This window comes from Ranitomeya variabilis, chromosome 3, assembly GCF_051348905.1.
Source record: "Ranitomeya variabilis isolate aRanVar5 chromosome 3, aRanVar5.hap1, whole genome shotgun sequence".
Taxonomy (NCBI): domain Eukaryota; kingdom Metazoa; phylum Chordata; class Amphibia; order Anura; family Dendrobatidae; genus Ranitomeya; species Ranitomeya variabilis.
Genome location: NC_135234.1, coordinates 523,741,524 through 523,761,474, shown reverse-complemented (window position 1 = coordinate 523,761,474; position 19,951 = coordinate 523,741,524). Strand labels below are relative to the sequence as shown.

The 19,951-nt window shown below is 41.6% G+C and overlaps 1 protein-coding gene across 1 annotated transcript in view; it reads left to right on the top strand.

Annotated features, from left to right (window-relative positions):
• Window positions 1-19,951, top strand: part of COL4A2 (collagen type IV alpha 2 chain) — a 320,821-nt gene that overhangs the window by 284,761 nt on the left and 16,109 nt on the right. The window contains exons 39-44 of the mRNA XM_077297013.1: window positions 7,621-7,728; window positions 7,867-7,974; window positions 16,581-16,652; window positions 16,735-16,860; window positions 19,534-19,650; window positions 19,780-19,941. Of these exons, the coding sequence (XP_077153128.1) occupies window positions 7,621-7,728; window positions 7,867-7,974; window positions 16,581-16,652; window positions 16,735-16,860; window positions 19,534-19,650; window positions 19,780-19,941 (693 nt within the window). The remainder of the gene's footprint in view (window positions 1-7,620; window positions 7,729-7,866; window positions 7,975-16,580; window positions 16,653-16,734; window positions 16,861-19,533; window positions 19,651-19,779; window positions 19,942-19,951) is intronic.

Here is a 19,951-nt window from a genome sequence, read left to right as displayed (position 1 = left end):
CTGGGGTCATAACAGTATGCCAGGCCAGTATTAAATGTTTAATGCATTGCAGAAGTGGGATTATAAGAAAGAAAATTTTGAGTTTTTTTTTTCCCTCTCTCATTTTTTTTTTTCTTTTCCCCTTTACCTCAGAGTGGCTTAAGCTTGCTGCAGACATGAATGTCCAGACCTTGATTACAAGTGTGGACCAGCTTGCCGCTCGTGTGCAGGGTATACAAGATTATGTTACCAGAAATCCTAGGTCTGAACCCAAGATTCCGATTCCTGAACTGTTTTCAGGAGACCGATTTAAGTTTAGGAATTTCAGGAATAATTGTAAATTATTTTTGTCCCTGAAACCTTGTTCGTCTGGAGACTCTGCTCAACAAGTAAAAATTGTTATTTCATTCTTACGGGGTGACCCTCAGGATTGGGCTTTTTCGTTGGCGCCAGGAGATCCGGCATTGGCTGATATTGATGCGTTTTTTCTGGCGCTCGGTTTACTTTATGAGGAACCCAATCTTGAGATTCAGGCAGAGAAAGCCTTGCTGGCTATGTCTCAGGGCCAGGACGAGGCTGAGGTGTATTGCCAAAAATTTCGGAAATGGTCCGTGCTGACACATTGGAACGAGTGTGCACTGGCCGCTAATTTTAGAAATGGCCTTTCTGAGGCCATTAAGAATGTTATGGTGGGTTTTCCCATTCCCACAGGTCTGAATGATACCATGTCCCTGGCTATTCAAATTGACCGGCGGTTGCGGGAGCGCAAAACCGCAAATTCCCTCATGTTGTTGTCTGAACAGATACCTGATGTGATGCAATGTGATAGAAAAACCGCAAATTCCCTCATGGTGTTGTCTGAACGGACACCTGATTTGATGCAATGTGATAGAATCCTGACTAGAAATGAGAGGAAAATTCATAGACGCCGGAATGGCTTGTGCTACTACTGTGGTGATTCTACACATGTTATCTCAGCATGCTCTAAACGTATATCTAAGGTTGTTAGTCCTGTCACCGTTGGTAATTTGCATCCTAAGTTTATTCTGTCTGTAACTTTGATTTGCTCACTGTCATCTTATCCTATCATGGCATTTGTAGATTCAGGTGCTGCCCTGAGTCTTATGGATCTCTCATTTGCTAAGCGCTGTGGTTTTATTCTTGAACCATTAGAAAATCCTATCCCTCTTAGGGGTATTGATGCTACGCCATTGGCAGAAAATAAGCCGCAGTATTGGACACAGGTTACCATGTGCATGACTCCTGAACACCGCGAGGTGATACGTTTTCTCGTTCTACATAAAATGCATGATTTGGTTGTTTTGGGGCTGCCATGGTTACAGACCCATAATCCAGTCCTTGACTGGAAGGCTATGTCAGTGTCTAGTTGGGGCTGTCGTGGTATTCATGAGGATTCCCTGCCTGTGTCTATTGCTTCTTCTACGCCTTCGGAAGTTCCGGAGTACTTGTCTGATTATCAGGATGTCTTTAGCGAGTCCAGGTCCAGTGCATTGCCTCCTCATAGGGAATGTGACTGTGCAATAGATTTGATTCCAGGCAGTAAATTTCCTAAGGGAAGACTGTTTAATCTGTCGATACCTGAACATACCGCTATGCGTTCATATATCAAGGAGTCTCTGGAGAAAGGACACATCTGTCCGTCTTCTTCCCCTCTTGGTGCGGGATTCTTTTTTGTGGCTAAAAAGGACGGATCTTTGAGGCCTTGTATTGACTATCGGCTTTTAAATAAGATCACTGTCAAATTTCAGTATCCTTTGCCGCTGTTGTCTGACTTGTTTGCCCGGATTAAAGGTGCCAAGTGGTTTACCAAGATAGACCTTCGTGGTGCGTACAACCTTGTGCGCATTAAGCAAGGGGATGAATGGAAAACCGCATTCAATACGCCCGAAGGTCATTTTGAGTACTTGGTGATGCCTTTTGGGCTCTCTAATGCCCCTTCAGTTTTTCAGTCCTTTATGCATGACATTTTCCGGAACTATCTGGATAAACTTCTGATCGTTTATCTGGATGATATTCTGGTTTTTTCTGATAATTGGGACTCGCATGTGGAGCAGGTCAGGATGGTCTTTAAAATTTTGCGTGAAAATTCTTTGTTTGTCAAGGGCTCAAAGTGTCTTTTTGGTGTACAGAACGTTCCCTTTTTGGGGTTCATTTTTTCCCCTTCTGCTGTGGAGATGGACCCAGTCAAGGTCCGAGCTATTCTTGATTGGACTCAGCCCTCGTCAGTTAAGAGTCTTCAGAAGTTCTTGGGTTTCGCTAACTTCTACCGTCGTTTTATCGCTAACTTTTCTAGCATTGTGAAACCTTTGACGGATATGACCAAGAAGGGCTCCGATGTGGTTAATTGGGCTCCTGCTGCCGTGGAGGCTTTCCAGGAGTTGAAACGTCGGTTTACTTCGGCGCCTGTTTTGTGCCAGCCTGATGTCTCGCTTCCCTTTCAAGTTGAGGTGGATGCTTCAGAGATTGGAGCAGGGGCCGTTTTGTCGCAGAGAGGCCCTGGTTGCTCTGTTATGAGACCTTGCGCCTTTTTCTCTAGGAAGTTTTCGCCTGCGGAGCGAAATTATGATGTGGGCAATCGGGAGTTGTTGGCCATGAAATGGGCATTTGAGGAGTGGCGTCATTGGCTCGAGGGTGCTAAGCATCGTGTGGTGGTCTTGACTGATCACAAAAATCTGATGTATCTCGAGTCTGCTAAACGCCTGAATCCTAGACAGGCCCGCTGGTCATTGTTTTTCTCCCGATTTGACTTTGTTGTCTCGTATTTACCAGGTTCAAAGAATGTGAGGGCCGATCCTCTTTCCAGGAGCTTTGTGCCTGATGCTCCTGGAGTCGCTGAACCTGTTGGTATTCTTAAGGATGGTATTATCTTGTCAGCTATTTCTCCTGATCTGCGACGTGTGTTGCAGAGATTTCAGGCTGATAGGCCTGATTCTTGTCCACCTGACAGACTGTTTGTGCCTGATAAGTGGACCAGCAGAGTCATTTCCGAGGTTCATTCCTCGGTGTTGGCAGGTCACCCAGGAATTTTTGGCACCAGAGATCTGGTGGCCAGATCCTTTTGGTGGCCTTCCTTGTCTAGGGATGTGCGGTCATTTGTACAGTCCTGTGGGACTTGTGCTCGAGCTAAGCCTTGCTGTTCTCGTGCCAGCGGGTTGCTCTTGCCCTTGCCTGTCCCTAAGAGACCTTGGACACATATCTCCATGGATTTCATTTCTGATCTTCCGGTGTCTCAGGGCATGTCTGTTATCTGGGTGATATGTGATCGCTTCTCCAAGATGGTCCATTTGGTTCCTTTGCCTAAACTGCCTTCCTCTTCCGATCTGGTTCCTGTGTTTTTCCAGAACGTGGTTCGTTTGCACGGCATCCCTGAGAATATTGTGTCAGACAGAGGATCCCAGTTCGTTTCCAGATTCTGGCGATCCTTTTGTAGTAGGATGGGCATTGACTTGTCGTTTTCGTCTGCTTTCCATCCTCAGACTAATGGACAGACGGAGCGAACTAATCAGACTTTGGAGGCTTATTTGAGGTGTTTTGTCTCTGCTGATCAGGACGATTGGGTGACCTTCTTGCCGTTAGCTGAGTTTGCCCTTAATAATCGGGCTAGTTCCGCCACCTTGGTTTCGCCGTTTTTCTGCAACTCTGGTTTCCACCCTCGTTTTTCTTCGGGTCATGTGGAACCTTCTGACTGCCCTGGGGTGGATTCTGTGGTGGATAGGTTGCAGCGGATCTGGAATCTTGTGGTGGACAACTTGAAGTTGTCACAGGAGAGGGCTCAGCGCTTTGCCAACCGCCGCCGCGGTGTGGGTCCCCGACTACGTGTTGGGGATTTGGTGTGGCTTTCTTCCCGCTTTGTTCCTATGAAGGTTTCCTCTCCCAAATTTAAACCTCGTTTCATTGGTCCTTACAAGATATTGGAAATTCTTAATCCTGTATCCTTTCGCCTGGATCTACCTGTGTCGTTTGCTATCCACAACGTGTTTCATAGGTCCTTGTTGCGGCGGTACGTTGTGCCTGTGGTTCCTTCTGCTGAGCCTCCTGCTCCGGTGTTGGTTGAGGGCGAGTTGGAGTACGTGGTGGAGAAAATCTTGGATTCTCGTCTCTCCAGGCGGAGGCTTCAGTACCTGGTCAAGTGGAAGGGCTATGGTCAGGAAGATAATTCCTGGGTGGTCGCCTCTGATGTTCATGCGGCCGATTTAGTTCGTGCCTTTCACGCCGCTCATCCTGATCGCCCTGGTGGTCGTGGTGAGGGTTCGGTGACCCCTCACTAAGGGGGGGGTACTGTTGTGATTTTGCTTTTTGCTCCCTCTAGTGGTCATTAGTGATTTGACTCTGGAGCGTCTGTCTTTTCCTATATCCTCACCTGGGCCGTTAGTTCAGGGGCGTTGCTATATAAGCTCCCTGGACCTTCAATTCAATGCCTGGCATCGTTGAAATCAGAGCTAATCTGTTGTGCTCTTGTCCTCTGATCCTGTTCCTGTTTTTCAAGCTAAGTCTGCTTCTTTGCTTTTTGCTTTTGTTTTGTTTGGTATTTTTGTCCAGCTTGTTCCTATCTGTATCCTGACCTTTGCTGGAAGCTCTAGGGGGCTGGTGTTCTCCCCCCGGACCGTTAGACGGTTCGGGGGTTCTTGAATCTCCAGCGTGGATTTTTATAGGGTTTTTGTTGACCAGATAAGTTATCTTGCTATATTCTGCTATTAGTAAGCTGGCCTCTCTTTGCTGAACCTGGTTCATTTCTGTGTTTGTCATTTCCTCTTACCTCACCGTTATTATTTGTGGGGGGCTTGTATCTTGCTTTGGGGTCCCTTTCTCTGGAGGCAAGAGAGGTCTTTGTTTTCTTCTCCTAGGGGTAGTTAGATTCTCCGGCTGGCGCGAGTCATCTAGCGATCACCGTAGGCATGATCCCCGGCTACTTCTAGTGTTGGCGTTAGGAGTAGCTATTTGGTCAACCCAGTTACCACAGCCCTATGAGCTGGATTTTTGAATCTCGCAGACTTACACGTTCCTCTGAGACCCTGTCCACTGGGGTCATAACAGCGGTCCCGCTGCGGTCCGGGCCGATGGGCGTCGCAGTCCGGTCCGGGGCCTCCCATCTTCTTACACTGACGTCCTCTTCTTGCCTTCACGCAGCGGCTCCGGCGCAGGCGTACTTTGTCTGTCCAGTTGAGGGCAGAGCAAAGCACTGCGGTGCGCAGGTGCCAGGAAAGGTCAGAGAGGCCCAGCGCCTGCGCACTGCAGTACTTTGCTCTGCCCTCAACAGGGCAGACAAAGTACACCTGCGCCGGAGCCGCAGCGTGAAGACAAGAAAAGGACGTCATCCTATGAAGATGGGAGGCCCCGGACCGGACCGCGACACCCATCGGATCGAACCGCAGCGGGACCGCCTCTGGGTGAGTATAATCTAACCTCTTTTTCTCATCTTTTAGGATACATCGGGGGCTTATCTACAACATTACAGAATGCTGTAGATAAGCCCCTGATGCCGGTGGGCTTAGCTCACCTTCGATTTTGGGGGTGACAGGTTCCCTTTAAGGAGTAAACTTATGCAATTGGAGCTAGCTCTTATTGCATCAGTTACTGTCTGGGAGTTACTGCATGGAGCAGGCTCAGCTCCTGTGATTGCTCCATGCTGATTGTATAGAACATGGCACTTAAAATTACCGTAGATGAAAACAAGCAATATGGTAGTCTTTCAAGCATTTTGCCCATTCAGCTAATTGCTTAAAGATTTCCACATTTCCATAAATCACAAGACTATTGTTGGTATATGGTGCAGTCTTAAGTTAATCCAAGTCAATGGGTGCCCCATTAACAATATAGTTATCTTTCTCAGATATTGGAATCAAGCTGGTCATACACATTAAATTAATGTTGGACAAACTTGCCAATTTCAGCTGGACAACCTATTTTCTATAGACTGAGTAGATTTATTCCCTAAGCATTAATGTTCCTATCAATGTGGTATGTCTAGTACAGATGGCCCTTTTTATATTCAAAAATATGTGAAGACAAAAAGAATCATAGAATGGTAGAGTTGGAAGGGACCTCCAGGGTCATCGTGTCCATCCGCATGCTCAATGCAGGACTCACTAAAACATCTCAGACAGTTGACTGTCCAGCCTCTGTTTGAAGACTTCCATTGAAGGAGACTCACCACCTCTCGTGGAAGCCTGTTCCACTCATTGGTCACCCTTAGGGATGAACAAATAGCTTTGGATAACTCCTTATCCGTATAGCTATAGCGCTTACCAAATAGCTGCATCAGGAACCTGGATACCTAGATTGCTCCCGATAATCAGCTGTTCGGCGCTGCAGCTGTATGTGTCGCTACTGTGTGACAGTCACAAAATATGCATGGAGAGCCCAACAAACAAGCTTTCCATGCATGTGCTGTGACTGTTACACAGCCGTGACACATGCAGCGCCGAACAGCTGATTATCGGGAGCACTCCAGGTATCCGGGTTCCCAAGGCAGCTGTTCGGTAAGCGCTATAGCTATACAGATAAGGAGTTATCCAAAGCTATTCGCTCATCCCTAGTTACCCTCACTGTCAAAAAGTTTTTTCTAATATCTAATCTGTATCTTCTCCTTTTTACTTTCATTGCTTCTTGTATTTCCATGTGCAAATGAAAATAAGGATATAGAATAATAATAATAATAATAACAATCTGCTGACTGTAAATGCAGCATGCTGGTATTGACAAGTCAGCGCATTATAAAATAGGAAAAATACATCGCAAACATTTTAGTTAATATTTAGAGATTTAACAAGTATGAAATCAGTGTAAAAATTGCTAGTTTTATTTCTATGGAAAACATGAAAAAATTCCCATCATGCTTACATTTTAGAAAACACCTGTCTTTGTTTTCCGGAGTGCCATTCCAATGCTGCTGACCAACCAGAAATGTCCAATATACAAGAAAAAAAAGGATTAAAAAAGAGAATTACAGAACATAATTACAATATCAATAACAAAAATATCACATTCAGCTGCAGTTCGATGTTTTTTGGAAAAACATGAAGGCGATTTGGATAGTTTTAGGTTTGTTTTGTTTGGAGAAGGTAATCAAACCTAATCGAGGTGGTAGTTGACAGTAAAAGCTTTTTATGAGAGAAGCTTTTTGGATTACTTCCCTGGGTACCAAACAACCAAAGGGAATGAACTACTGAAACAGCACAATGAAAAAAAAAATACAAAAATTGAGCTTGACTTGAGTTGGTACACATGCAGAACTTAAACGCATGTTCACATTGGCCACAAAGCATCTAAAACCACAATGTTTATATATTGAATGAATGTTATAACAGTAATGGATTATATGCTGGTAACTATTGATACACTTTATTTGAATATGCATTATTTGTGTTTTTTTCTTTCTTTGATTGTAGGTGATGTTTTTCATGATTGCTGCATGTGATTTAATTAATTAGTTAGCCCTTGATAGGTTGTGGTCTGGTCTATTAAATGTGGTGGCAACACCTCAGTATTCATGCTCTATGGCTGAAGGTGCGGTAGGCGCCAGAAACGCATTAGTGCGTTTCATAATTCCTGTACCGCATCATTGTATGGATTTGCGTTACATTAACCAAGTATATAAATCTATTCATTTTGCATTTGTAGGATTCAGAGGAAGACCTGGAGACAAAGGATTCCATGGAAATGAAGGGTTTTCAGGCATTGAAGGAATGAAAGGAGTAACAGGACAGCCAGGAGACAGAGGCAGCATAGGTATTGTCTGTGCACATAGCAGTAACATATATATACTTTAATTGTTGCCGTCGATTCAGATTGATCCATTAATCAAAAGGGATCTGTGAGCTTGTCCCAGTGTATAACATGTATAATAATGTGTTTATTTCTTGTAAGGGTTACCGGGCCTTCTGGGATTGCCTGGAGCACAGGGTGATCCTGGTTTCCCTGGCATTCCAGGTGAAAAAGGAAGTGTTGGTTTTCCAGGTGTGCCTGGTCAGCAAGGTAAAAATGAGTTATATTTTTCATTTTTAGTGTTCAAACATGAGAGACTCTGAACAAATAGAAATGTATTTTACTAAGCTTCAGAGCAAAGATATTTCTTAACATTTGTTCTATTTCTGAATCCATTACTTTACATACAGCAAGGTAACTGCCTACAGATCTTAGTTACTTTAAGACCCACCATACACATTAGATGTCTGTCGGCCAACAGCTATCTCAGCCGGATTTCCTATACACAGGGTGTGTTCAGCCTAGCACTCCTGTGTTCCCAATCTGTCTTGCGGCAGCATTATTTCCAGGAGAAAATATGATCGACAGTCTAAAAACAGACATGCTGAATCAATATTTTACCCAATACTGAATTATCCGGGGCTCCCATAAACATTACACTGTCGGCCAAACCTGTCAATATAAGCGGGTTTGGTAGACATAAGACTGCGGGAGATAGCCTGGTACAGTGCTCAGCTATCTCTGACAGTCCAGTAACAGCAATCAGCAAGCTAATGCAAATCAATTGCATAGGTATGACAGCCCCTTTAAGGTTCTTTCATAAGCAGGAAGTCATAAAATTAGTGATAGGAAATTACTTTTTTTATTCAATTTTTATAACATCACATCAAATAATATTATCTTTAATTACCTGCATCCCTCCCATCTCTCCCCAGACTGGATCAGAAATAAATAAAAAACCTTCCCTATTCCCCTCTACCACTCTTCTGCGTCACCTGAACCATGTTGTCTCCCACTCTGTAACTTTGACTCTGTCAAAATCAGATACACTCATACTCCAGTAATTATATGCATAAGATTATAAAGTTCCTCTGTCCTCAAAACCATCTCAGAGGCTCAAACTTTAGGTATTAATACTCCGTTCCCCATAATTATTTGTCACTTCTCTATACACAGGGAAAGCACTGATTTCCCTCAGTTGATTTAAATTGCAGAAATATATAGCGATATTTCACTACTAAAGTAATAAACATGCACAGCAATCTATGGAGGGTTTCATCTGCATATAACATAATCTATGGTAATGCCTCTCCCCATCACATATATAAACCCAATAATATCCTTGGCAACTTACATAAGGGAAAAAAAGTATTCTTCAAATAAAACAGTAACGTTCCCATTAATCTCAACCCTAGCCCTAGGTTGATAATACAAAATCTGTACTTGATATATTTGGGACCAAATCCAAACCTCTCTAATGTCCTCCAGAGGAAACACCCCTCCACCCTTTTAAGAGGCTTAGTAGCATCCAATAACAGTGCCACCCCTGACCGAGCTGTGTACCAGAATCTGTGTAGATTCAAGAGTGTATTCCTCCGCAGTATAAACCCATTTTTGTCAACATAGGCAAGATTAGAATAAGTATTTTCAATCTAATCACCAGTATATTAGCCACAATTTTGATGTTGGTGTTAAGTAATGTAATTGGTCTCTTTTGTTTGGGTTTTTCCGATTCTTTGGTATGAAAACAATTATTCCTTCCATCATTGCATTATGTAAAGCTCTCTCCTTCCAAGAAGCATTCAGCACTTCCATCAAAAGAGGTGCCAGTAGGTCTTCTCATTATATTTCCTGAGGTTTCAAGGAGAGCTCATCCGCTTCAACAGCAGAATTAACAGAAGTTTAACTTAACACCTCCTCTAGTTGTAGGAGCATAATTGAGGCCTACACCTGGTTTTTAAGTGACTCCCAAAAATCAGGAAGACCAATCTTCTCCAAATATATTCCTGTTTTAGAGATGAGCAGATCGATCTATTTGGTTCCACGCAAATTCAACCAATATGAGATTCGATTCGCAAGGAGCGGAAAAAAAAAGTCTGGCCGCCATTTGTGTGACCTTATGTGCCAGCAAATGATAAAAAGAAAACAAAACTTAACATTCATCTTACCAATCACCCCACTGGCTGCCCCATTGTGTGCCGCCCACTGTCCTGTCCTCAGAACCTCTTTTTTCAGCTTTTGCACTCTTCATCTGCCAGGCAGGAACATCTGGCCACACCCAGACCTCAGAGGCCACTGTGCTTTGCAGGTCACGACATTGCAATGTAACATTAGAACATGCAGTGATCCATGAGGCCTGGTCATGTCTGGAAGTCCTGGCCTATGGGGAAAAGCAGGTAGATGAGGCACGAGACGGCTTTAAGAAGAGGACATACATGGGGTAGTAAGCAATGAGGTGGCCAGAGAGGTGAGCTGTAAGGTCAGCATTAGGTTTTAATTTTATATATACGGTATCTTATGTTCAATATGCTGTGGGGTCTCGCCAAGCCACAGAACATACATTTTTCCATGCGAACTGGCGAATTCGAATTTCCAATGATCTTGTCATCACTATTTCCAATAAATCACTTTCAAATTCTGACTGATAAATTTCTTCAAAACAAGGAGCAAATTTGTTTTCAGTCTGATCATGGCAGACAACACCTTTTCTGGATACTTTCAACCTCCAAAAAGCCTTCTTGTGTAAAAAAATTATTACATTTTTAATCTAACAAAATAAAACATTTTTTTCATTCAATAAGTAAATTACGTCACTTTACCCCTCTATTCCTTACCCTTAAATGATTATTTCAATTTCTGCTACATTGACTCATGCCTTTTTAACCAATCCAGATGTGGGGTTCAGCCGAATTCTCCAACCTAGATTTGGGGCTGAGGATGCAATATTGTCTATTAACTAAGAATTATTTCATATTCCATTTGACATTTTTCTTATTATGCCCCACAAGTAAATCATTCATAATAGCTAAAGGGAACTGGTCACCAGGTTTGGCTGATATGAGTTACGGCCATCACCTTTCAGGGCTGATATACAGCTTTCTATAATGCCCCCAACCCAACCTGTAAAAGAAGGAAAATAACTTTTATTATACTCACCTGCAGGGTGGTCCAGTCCGAGGGGTGTTGGTCTTCTTGGTCCAGCGCCTCCCATCTTCTTGTGATGCCACCCTCCTGTTTGCTTCATGTGGATGACACGTCCCTGCGTCATCCACACAGTCTCCTCGGCACCGTGATCCTGCGCAGGCGTACTTATCTGCCCTGTTGGGGGAAGGGCAAAGTGCTGCAGTGCGCAGGTGCCTGGGCTCTTTGACCTTTCCCAGCACCTGCGCACTGCAGTACTTTGCAGTACCCATTATACCACAGTCTCTCTCTTTTCTCCTAGCTTATCTAAAAATGAGCAGACTCAGACAGACAGATGCAGTTATGTCATCAAAACACTCGACGTCTCCTGTAAGGCACTGGGTTCTAACTGCATGCAGGCCAAATGTTGCCTATGGCATGCCAGAGCAACTGGCAGAGCAGGGATCCAATGGCTTTCTGCTACATCACAACTGTAAACAGGATCATTGTCCTGAGGATGCTGATTCAGTTAAAAATGTTGCAGGCCATTGTGCCCGCTGCTGGAATGGCATTTGCCAGATCTGTTCGATTGCCAGTCTGACCCTGGTGGACTTCCCTACCTTACTCGCCTTCTGGAATTCCAAGAATTATAATATTGCTACTTCTTGACTTATCCTCTAAATCCACAATTTTTGCTCCAAGAGATTTGTTCTCAACTATTTCCTTAGTAACCTCTTCGCTCACCTCTGCAATTTCTAATTTCTTGTTGGAACCTTGTCACTGCCCCCTCAGGTTCTTTCAGTCTGTCCTAAAAAAAATGTTATGTCTTCACACATAGGAAGATGTCATTTCTTAGGCCTCCTATTTGTGAGGGAGATCTTCCAGTGACCCATTATATTTTTGTATGGCAGGAAAAATGTCTCCCAAAAGGAAGTTTCCCTTTTAATTTTGAGGAGCATATCTGAAATCATATTTTTCTGGTCCAGAGATTCAGCATCCTGGGCTTTATATCCTAGACGCGTTTAACGCCTCATTTAGACGTTGGTGATGTTTCTCGTATCGTTGTCTATCTGTGTTTTGGATATGAGTTTCATCAGTGTTTGGTCCATTTGTGAGTTTTTACCATCCGTATGTTATCAGTGATTTTCACGTGTAAAACATAAAAAAAAATTACAAAACTTCTCCTATTCATTATATTGTTAATCATGGACTGTACACTGATGCCATCCGTGTTCTGTCAGTGATTGTCATGGACCCAAATACTTGTGCGGATAATTTTGATCCATAACTTAGATAAAAAATGAACATGTCTCTCTGATTTTTTCTTTTGCAGACTCACAGTCCACAAAAAATACAGACATACAGTATATAAATTCATATAGTATAATGAACGGTATATAAAAATCAAGATACGCACCTATGCCCTCTTGCATCAAAGTTAATAAAGACAGCTATTGCTAAAATTAGTATTATTATTGCTGTAAAATAAAGACATATATAAATTCATATAGTATAATGAACGGTATATAAAAATCATGATGCGCACCTATGCCCTCTTGCATCAAAGTTAATAAAGACAGCTATGCGGTTATGCACTCACCTGTCTGTGTGCATACAAGTATTAGAAAACCAAAAGAAAAAAATGTGGGCAACCACTGCATTTAAGGATTAAACAACCTGGAGGATAATATGAATATATAATGCACATCAACAATTGCAACTCAAACAAAGTGGAAATAGTGCTACGTATAGAGATTGGCAGACCTCTGGATTTTCAGGTCCGGCAGGTTCAGCTGAACAGTTACAAAAAGTTCGGGTTCGAGTACCAGAACAGTACCCGAACCCAGACCCCATTCACTTGAATGGGAGGCCCGAACATGTGGTGTTTGTTGTTCTCAGGGTGCTAACAGGGATCTCACCGAAGTCATGACAGTTCAACCTGGCTGGGAATGGAGCCTCAGTGACCGGAGGTAACCTCGATGCCATCACCACCGGTCTCTGAGGCTGCGCTCGCAGCAGTTCAGTCACCAGTGGTTCTCAGCCTGGACAGTCGCATCTTGGCACAATCCAGGTTGAAAACTGTTTATCCCCCAGACATGGATTACGGCATGGGACAGAACGACAGACAGGTATGTTATATTGTTGTTTTTTTATTTTAGTTTTATTACAGGAGAACAAGGGCTTATTAGGCATTAGGTGAGTATAACTGTATTTGTTATTTTTAAATAAAAATGGAAAACTGTGTATAGTCTTATTTCAAATAAAGGACTTTATTCTGGCCGTGTCTTTATTTACCATACAACTATAGGATTAGTAATGGATAGGTGTCTTACATTACTAAGCCGTGGGCTTGATATCACCTGACAATACAAAAGTGACGTCAACCCCACAAATATGAACTCCACTTGCCACCGCTACAGGGCAAGTGGAAAGAGGCTGGCAAAGCGCCAGAATTGGACCATCTAATAGATGTGCCTTTTCTGGGCAGCTGCGGGCTGCTATTTTTAGGCTGGGGGGGGGCAATAACCATGGCCTCTTACTAGCCTGAGAATACCAGCCTCCAGCTGTCTGCTTTAGCAAGGCTAGTTGTCAAAAATGGGGGGACCCCATGCCGTTTTTTTACATTATTTATTTAAATAATTTAAAAAAACAGCGTGGGGACCCCTCTATTCTTGATAACCAGCCTTGTTGAAGCTGACAGCTGAGGGTTGCAGCCCCCAGCTGTCAGTTTTGCCTGGCTGGTTATCAAAAATACAAGGGAACCCACACCATTTTGTTTTTATTAATTATTTATTTACAGCGCAGGAGCAGCGGATGAATACTCCCATCCACTGTTATTAGCGTTAGCAAGTGTCGGATGATGGGATCAGTAGTCCCATCAGCTGACACCAGTGACCGGAGGTAAACTTTATACCTCCCATCACAGCTGTTCTTTTGACAGCGTGGGAACCAAGGCTCTGACCAGCAGGCATGGTTTCACCACCGATCAGAAGTGGTGTTTACCATGCTGTCCTGCATATGACAGCGCAACAAACACCCAGTGTTCAGGCAGCCGAACCCGAACAGTAACATGGACTTCCTTGTGAAGTCGGTGTTCTTGCCCGAATAGTTGGTGTTCGGTATGGACGCCGAACTTTACTGTTCAGGTTCGCCCATCTCTAGCTACATAGTATTAATCACAGTATTATAAAAAAAAGTGTAAAAAAATCAATAGAAAAATATCAATAGAAATAAATAGCCGTGGCCTGCACCTCAATATCAAATTGCAGATTGCTGCAGAAAATCATTGAGATTATTTAATCCTGAAGCTCAGTAGTTAATTAATTAGAATTTTTCTCTTTAGATTACAATGTGTTTATGTTCTAACCATGAAAAACAGAAAACAAATGAAAAATGGATGATGGAATAAGGCCTTAGACTTGGGGGACTTCAAGAATTTGTCCAGTTTATAGGTTTTATTTTTTTTAAGTAACACTAAACTGAAGAGCATTACAAAAATATAGACACCAATAAAAGGAAATATAAGCAAAAGTATTAAGTAATTACCGTAATAGACAACCATGCCACTATATCATGCCATTTGTCTATACGTTAATAGATGCCAAAAGGAAATGAGGTGTATCAAAATACCATTAGAATTTATCAGAGTATTACAGATTGTGTATTATGTTCACAATTGTGAGACATCTGTGAGTCGCTATTGCTTTATATTTTCTAATAGTTACACTATTTCAAATGTGACCATATTCCTCTTTTTGCAGCACATCTTTTTATCCTGTTTCTGTATCTTATGTAGTAATTTCCTTTTCTATGTTTTTATCTTTATAATTTTAATGAGAATGAATTAATAAACATATGTAATATATTACTCTGAATCGGAATTGCATATATTTCTTTGTCTAAAGCATCTTGTTCTATGTAGGATTCATACTAGGGGCTCATACTCATTTGTGCGAGAAACGGACGAGTGCAATCCGATAAAAAATCTGATTGCTCTCTGACCAATGTTATTCAATAGGTGACATATCATTTGCAAGTTTTTTCTCAGCTGAAATTAGACTGAGAAAAAAATCGCAGCATACTGCGTATTGCTGCGATTCTCGGATGCAACGATTTTTACGCACCGGTGGCCTTTGAAAAGCCGGTAATTCATGTACGGTGTACAGTAAAATCACACTGACATGTTAGAATAGAATAGATATATACACAAAGAATAGGTGTATATATATATTTCATAGAGAGATAGCAGAATAGCCGATAATTCATTTGTCGGCTTCTGCATAATCATTGAAGAAGCCGACAGGATATTAGACCCCACCTGACCTGAGGTATCTGCCTTCAGTCACTGGCTTTCCCGCTCTGGTGGAGAAAATTGCGCCGGAGCCAACGCCAGTTTTTTTCATGAATTAAGCCTTTAATTTAACACCTACAGCTCCAAAATTTTACACACACACACACACACACACACACACACACACACACACACACACACACACACACACACACACACACACACACACACACTACTAACATTATTAGTAAAGGACATATAAAAATCTAACGGATATGCAATGGTTTACTGTATGTAAACCATGTCTCATATCCTGTCGGCTTCTGCAATGATTATTGATTGATTTATCGGCTATTCTGCTACCAAATATGAAATATTGAGATATATATATATGTGTGTGTCACTAACATATATATATATATATTTATATACACCTATACTATGTGTATATTTCAATTCTATCTATTCTATTCTAACCTATTCTACTCTATACTGCATGCAGCATCTGCCGACTTTAAAAATTGCATTGCTTACAGATTGCATACGCATGCCATACGGATGTTCCGAGGAAAAATTGCACAGAAATCACATTACAATCGCATGACACTCGCATAGCACTCGTCTGTTTTTTCTGTCCGGAAATCAGATCTTTTTTTCTCACAAATGAGTACGAGCCCTAATTTAAAGACTCATACTAACCATCGGGGGTTTTTGGTTTATGATTGAAATCCTGTTTACCTGCAGATTACTCCTACATCTGCGGGTAAAAAGCATTACTGGAGGTGACAAGTTCCCTTAAAGTACAATTCATGAATCTAATTTTATCATTAAAGGAAGCATTTTCTGAAACATAGGGGCAAAATGCATTTTTGTAGTGCAGTTACTTTAGCTGACCACTAGGAGGCAAAAGCTTTGTCAGTGAGAGGCTGATTATTTGACAGAGACAACTACGGTATATAAAGGAGATAACGCTGGTAGCAAACCTTACAGTGCAACAGTTAGAACAGCTTGTGCTGAATATTTTCTCAGGAATTGGTGTTGCTTATGTCTCTCTACACTGTAACATAGTTGGTCAATCTGTCACATTAGTGGACATCAAATCAAGCTTTATTCTTCAGTGAACGCTCCAAAGCTATCCTCATTGCCCCCATAGATGCGTAAGAGATGCAGCTACAGTGCCTAAATATCTGGACAACCACATGGCCCCCATAAGAGTCACAGCGCCAGTGCTCTATAACATTCACAACCTGAAACATTTTCAGTCTCCATAAGTATGAGCTGCAGTGCCATCATGCGTAAAAGCCCCAGCACCACACTAAGTGCTGAAACTGAGAGCAAGGTGACCTCACGTCCTAATAATGGTGTAGAAAAGAACCCGACTGCTACTCACAAGCCCAACAACCCCTATAGCTTTTACTTTTCATTGTATCATTTATAAATGGTCCCATTATTCATCCAAATACAGGCTTTCCTGGAGTGCGAGGACGCTCCGGAGTTGAAGGTCAAACGGGGACTAAGGGACAGCAAGGCACATCAGGTACACGTAGCATCCACTCTCTAATGCTGAACACAAGTTTAGAGCTGCACCCAAATGTCTGTATACTATCATTCTTTAATAGGCACAGATTCATTTGGTTCACCGGGCTTCAAAGGACCCATAGGTGAAACAGGTGACAAAGGAGAGCAAAGTAATGTTGTTGGATTACCAGGAAATACAGGTGTTAAAGGAGCCAAAGGAGACCCAGGTCAGTGCTATTTTGTCTATGAATTATTTGTTTCTAAGTTTTATTAAAAATATAATCCTTTCACTTTCTCAGGATTAGCTTTTTTATTATTTACTTTAAATAATGTCAGTTTAGAGTGTAAAAAACAAAGGTGTAAAAAGGACATGCTCATATTGTCTGAGGTCAATTCCAACATATTTTTTAGACCCTTAACGACAAGAGTTATTTTTGGTTTTGCATTTTCATTTTTGCCTCCCTTCTTCCCAGAGCCATAACTTTCTATTTTTTTTTTTTTCAAAATGGCCATGTAAGTTGTAGGTTTGAATGACATCATTGGTTTTACCATGTCATGTACTGGAAAACAGGAAAAAAATTCCAAGTGCGGTGAAATTGCAAAAAAAGTGCAATCTCACACTTGTTTGTTTGTTTTTTTTTTCCACTATGTTCACTACATGCTAAAACTGACCTGCTATTATGATTGTACAGATCACAGACACCAAACATGTCTAGGTTCTTTTTTATCTAAGTGGTGAAAAAAAAAATGACAAACTTTGTTAAAAAAAATAATTGCACCATTTTCCAATACCCGTAGCATCTCCATTTTTCGTGATCTCGGATTAGGTGAGGGCTTATTTTTTGTGTGTCGAGCTGACATTTTTAATGATACCATTTCGATGCAGATACGATCTTTTGATCACCCGTTATTGCATTTTACTGCAATGTCGCAGCGACCAAACGTAATTCTGGCGTTTTGACTTTTTTCTCGTTACGCTGTTAAGTGATCAGGTTAATCCTTTTTTTCATTGATAGTATGGGTAGTTCTGAATGTGGCGATACCAAATATGTGTATGTTGGATTTTTTTTTTTATTATTGTTTTATTTTGAATGGGGCGAAAGGGGGGTAATTTGAACTTTTGTCTTTTTTTATTTTTTAATATTTTTGAAACCTTTTTTTTTTCTTTTAACTTTTGGCATGCTTTAATAGTCTACATGGGAGACTAGAAGCTGTCATAACTCGATCGGCTCTGTTACATGCAGGCGATGATCAGGTTACCTGTATGTAGCAGAATTGCTGACTTGCTATGAGCGCCAGCAGTGACAACTATAGAGGTCTCCAGGAGACCTTTGGTTCTCATGCCAACCTATCTGTGACCCGTGATCACGTGACGGAAGTCACCGATGGGCGGATTTCCGGCCCGATGGCAGAGTTTGACAGCGGCATTTAATGGGTTAATAGCCATGGTTGGATAGCAATTCAAAACAGCTGACATGTGTCGGGAAAGATGTGGCTCACCGCCGGAGCCCACATCAAAGGGAGGAAGTCCAACATCGGCATATGTGTATGACCAATGTCGGAAAGAGGTGAAAGTATGGTTAATGTAGACTTTGAACATCTGGTCTCCACAATTATAACTACTCTGTATTCCACAATCAAATGAGTGCAGGTTTCCAGATGTCTAAATAAGAGCACGGGAGCAGTTGAGTACTATGTTGGGTTAGTGAATTGTGGCTAGAGGTAGATTTAGCTACCCTCCAAAATAAGAAAACTTGGAAGCTTGGCATTTCACCATATACGTTGCATTTAATGGAAAACAGTCTAATTCCATTATTTACTGGAGGAAGACATTCAACAACTATTATTATATACTGGCAGAAGACAGCTCTGGCAAAAATTAAGAGACCACTGCAAAATGTTCAGTTTGTCTGATTTTTCTCTTTATAGGTATATTTTTGAGTAAAATGTAAATTGTTCTTTTAGTCTATAAACTTCTGACTACGTCTCTGAATTTCCAAGCAATACATTTTTTTCTGACAAAGAAAAATGGTCAAAATGAAAAAAACAAAACAGTGCTTTCAGACCTCAAATAATGCAAAGAAAACACAAAGTACATAATCATTTAGAAGCAACAGTACTAATGTTTTACCTCAGGAAGAGTTCAGAAATCAATATTTTGTGGAATAACCATGATTTTTAATCACAGCTTTCATGGGTCTTGGCATGCTTTCCACCAGTCTTTCACACTGCTCCTGGTGCAAAAATGTAAGCAGTTCTTCTTTGTTTGATGGCTTGTGACTATCCATCATCCTCTTGATTATATTCCAGAGGTTTTCAATGGGGTTCAGGTCTGGAGATTGGGCTGCCCATGACAGGGTTTTGATGGGGTGGTCTCTTACTTTTTGCCAGAGCTGTATACTAGAGGGAGACAATCCACTACAATTATTATATACTAGAGGAAGACAGTCAACTACTATTATTAGATACCGGAGGCTTTTTGTTGAGATGAATCTGTGCTGCACTTTATGTACATGCTCAGTAGTGAGGTAGTGCTGTCGAGTTGTGGAGTCGGGAGGAAAGGAAAATGAGGAGTCAGAAGTTTTGACTTACTGATTTCACAGCCCTGCAGTCCACTGCTATCATTGTATACTAGAGGAAAACAGTCCACTACCAATATTATATAGTGGAAGAAAACAATACACTTCCATTATGATATACTGGAGGAAGACAATCAATTACTATTATTATATACGGAAAGAAAACATGCCACTATCATTATTATGTACTGGAATAAAACAATCTAATACTATTTTCATGTATTGTAATAAAACAGTATTCTATAATATGCGTTTAGTATTTATACTATTTGCCCATTCAAATATGTCATTAGGAAATTAATAAAGTTCTCTGTTTATCAGGTAAGCCTGGTGTTATGGGTCTCCCTGGATTAGATGGCGTTCGTGGAGTTCCTGGTGTTTCTAACTACACAGGAATCCCTGGAGATGATGGTTTTGCGGGTGTTCCAGGGCAACCAGGTATGTTTGTCTTTACAAATAGAGATTTTGAAATTTTCTTACACATTTCTGCTTTATGATCATCCCTTTAACAAGTGCCTTTAACTAAACTTTGGCTCATATGCATGACTTATGTTTAATTTTGTACAGGCTCCCCAGGCCCCCAGGGAAGACCTGGTGTGCCTGCACAAGCCGGTGCTAAAGGTGAACCAGGACCATTTGGGTCACAAGGAAAGGTTGGTGATAAAGGAATTCTGGGTGACAGAGGGCCACAAGGATTTACTGGTATCCAAGGATATCCTGGTGGGAAAGGTAATGAGCA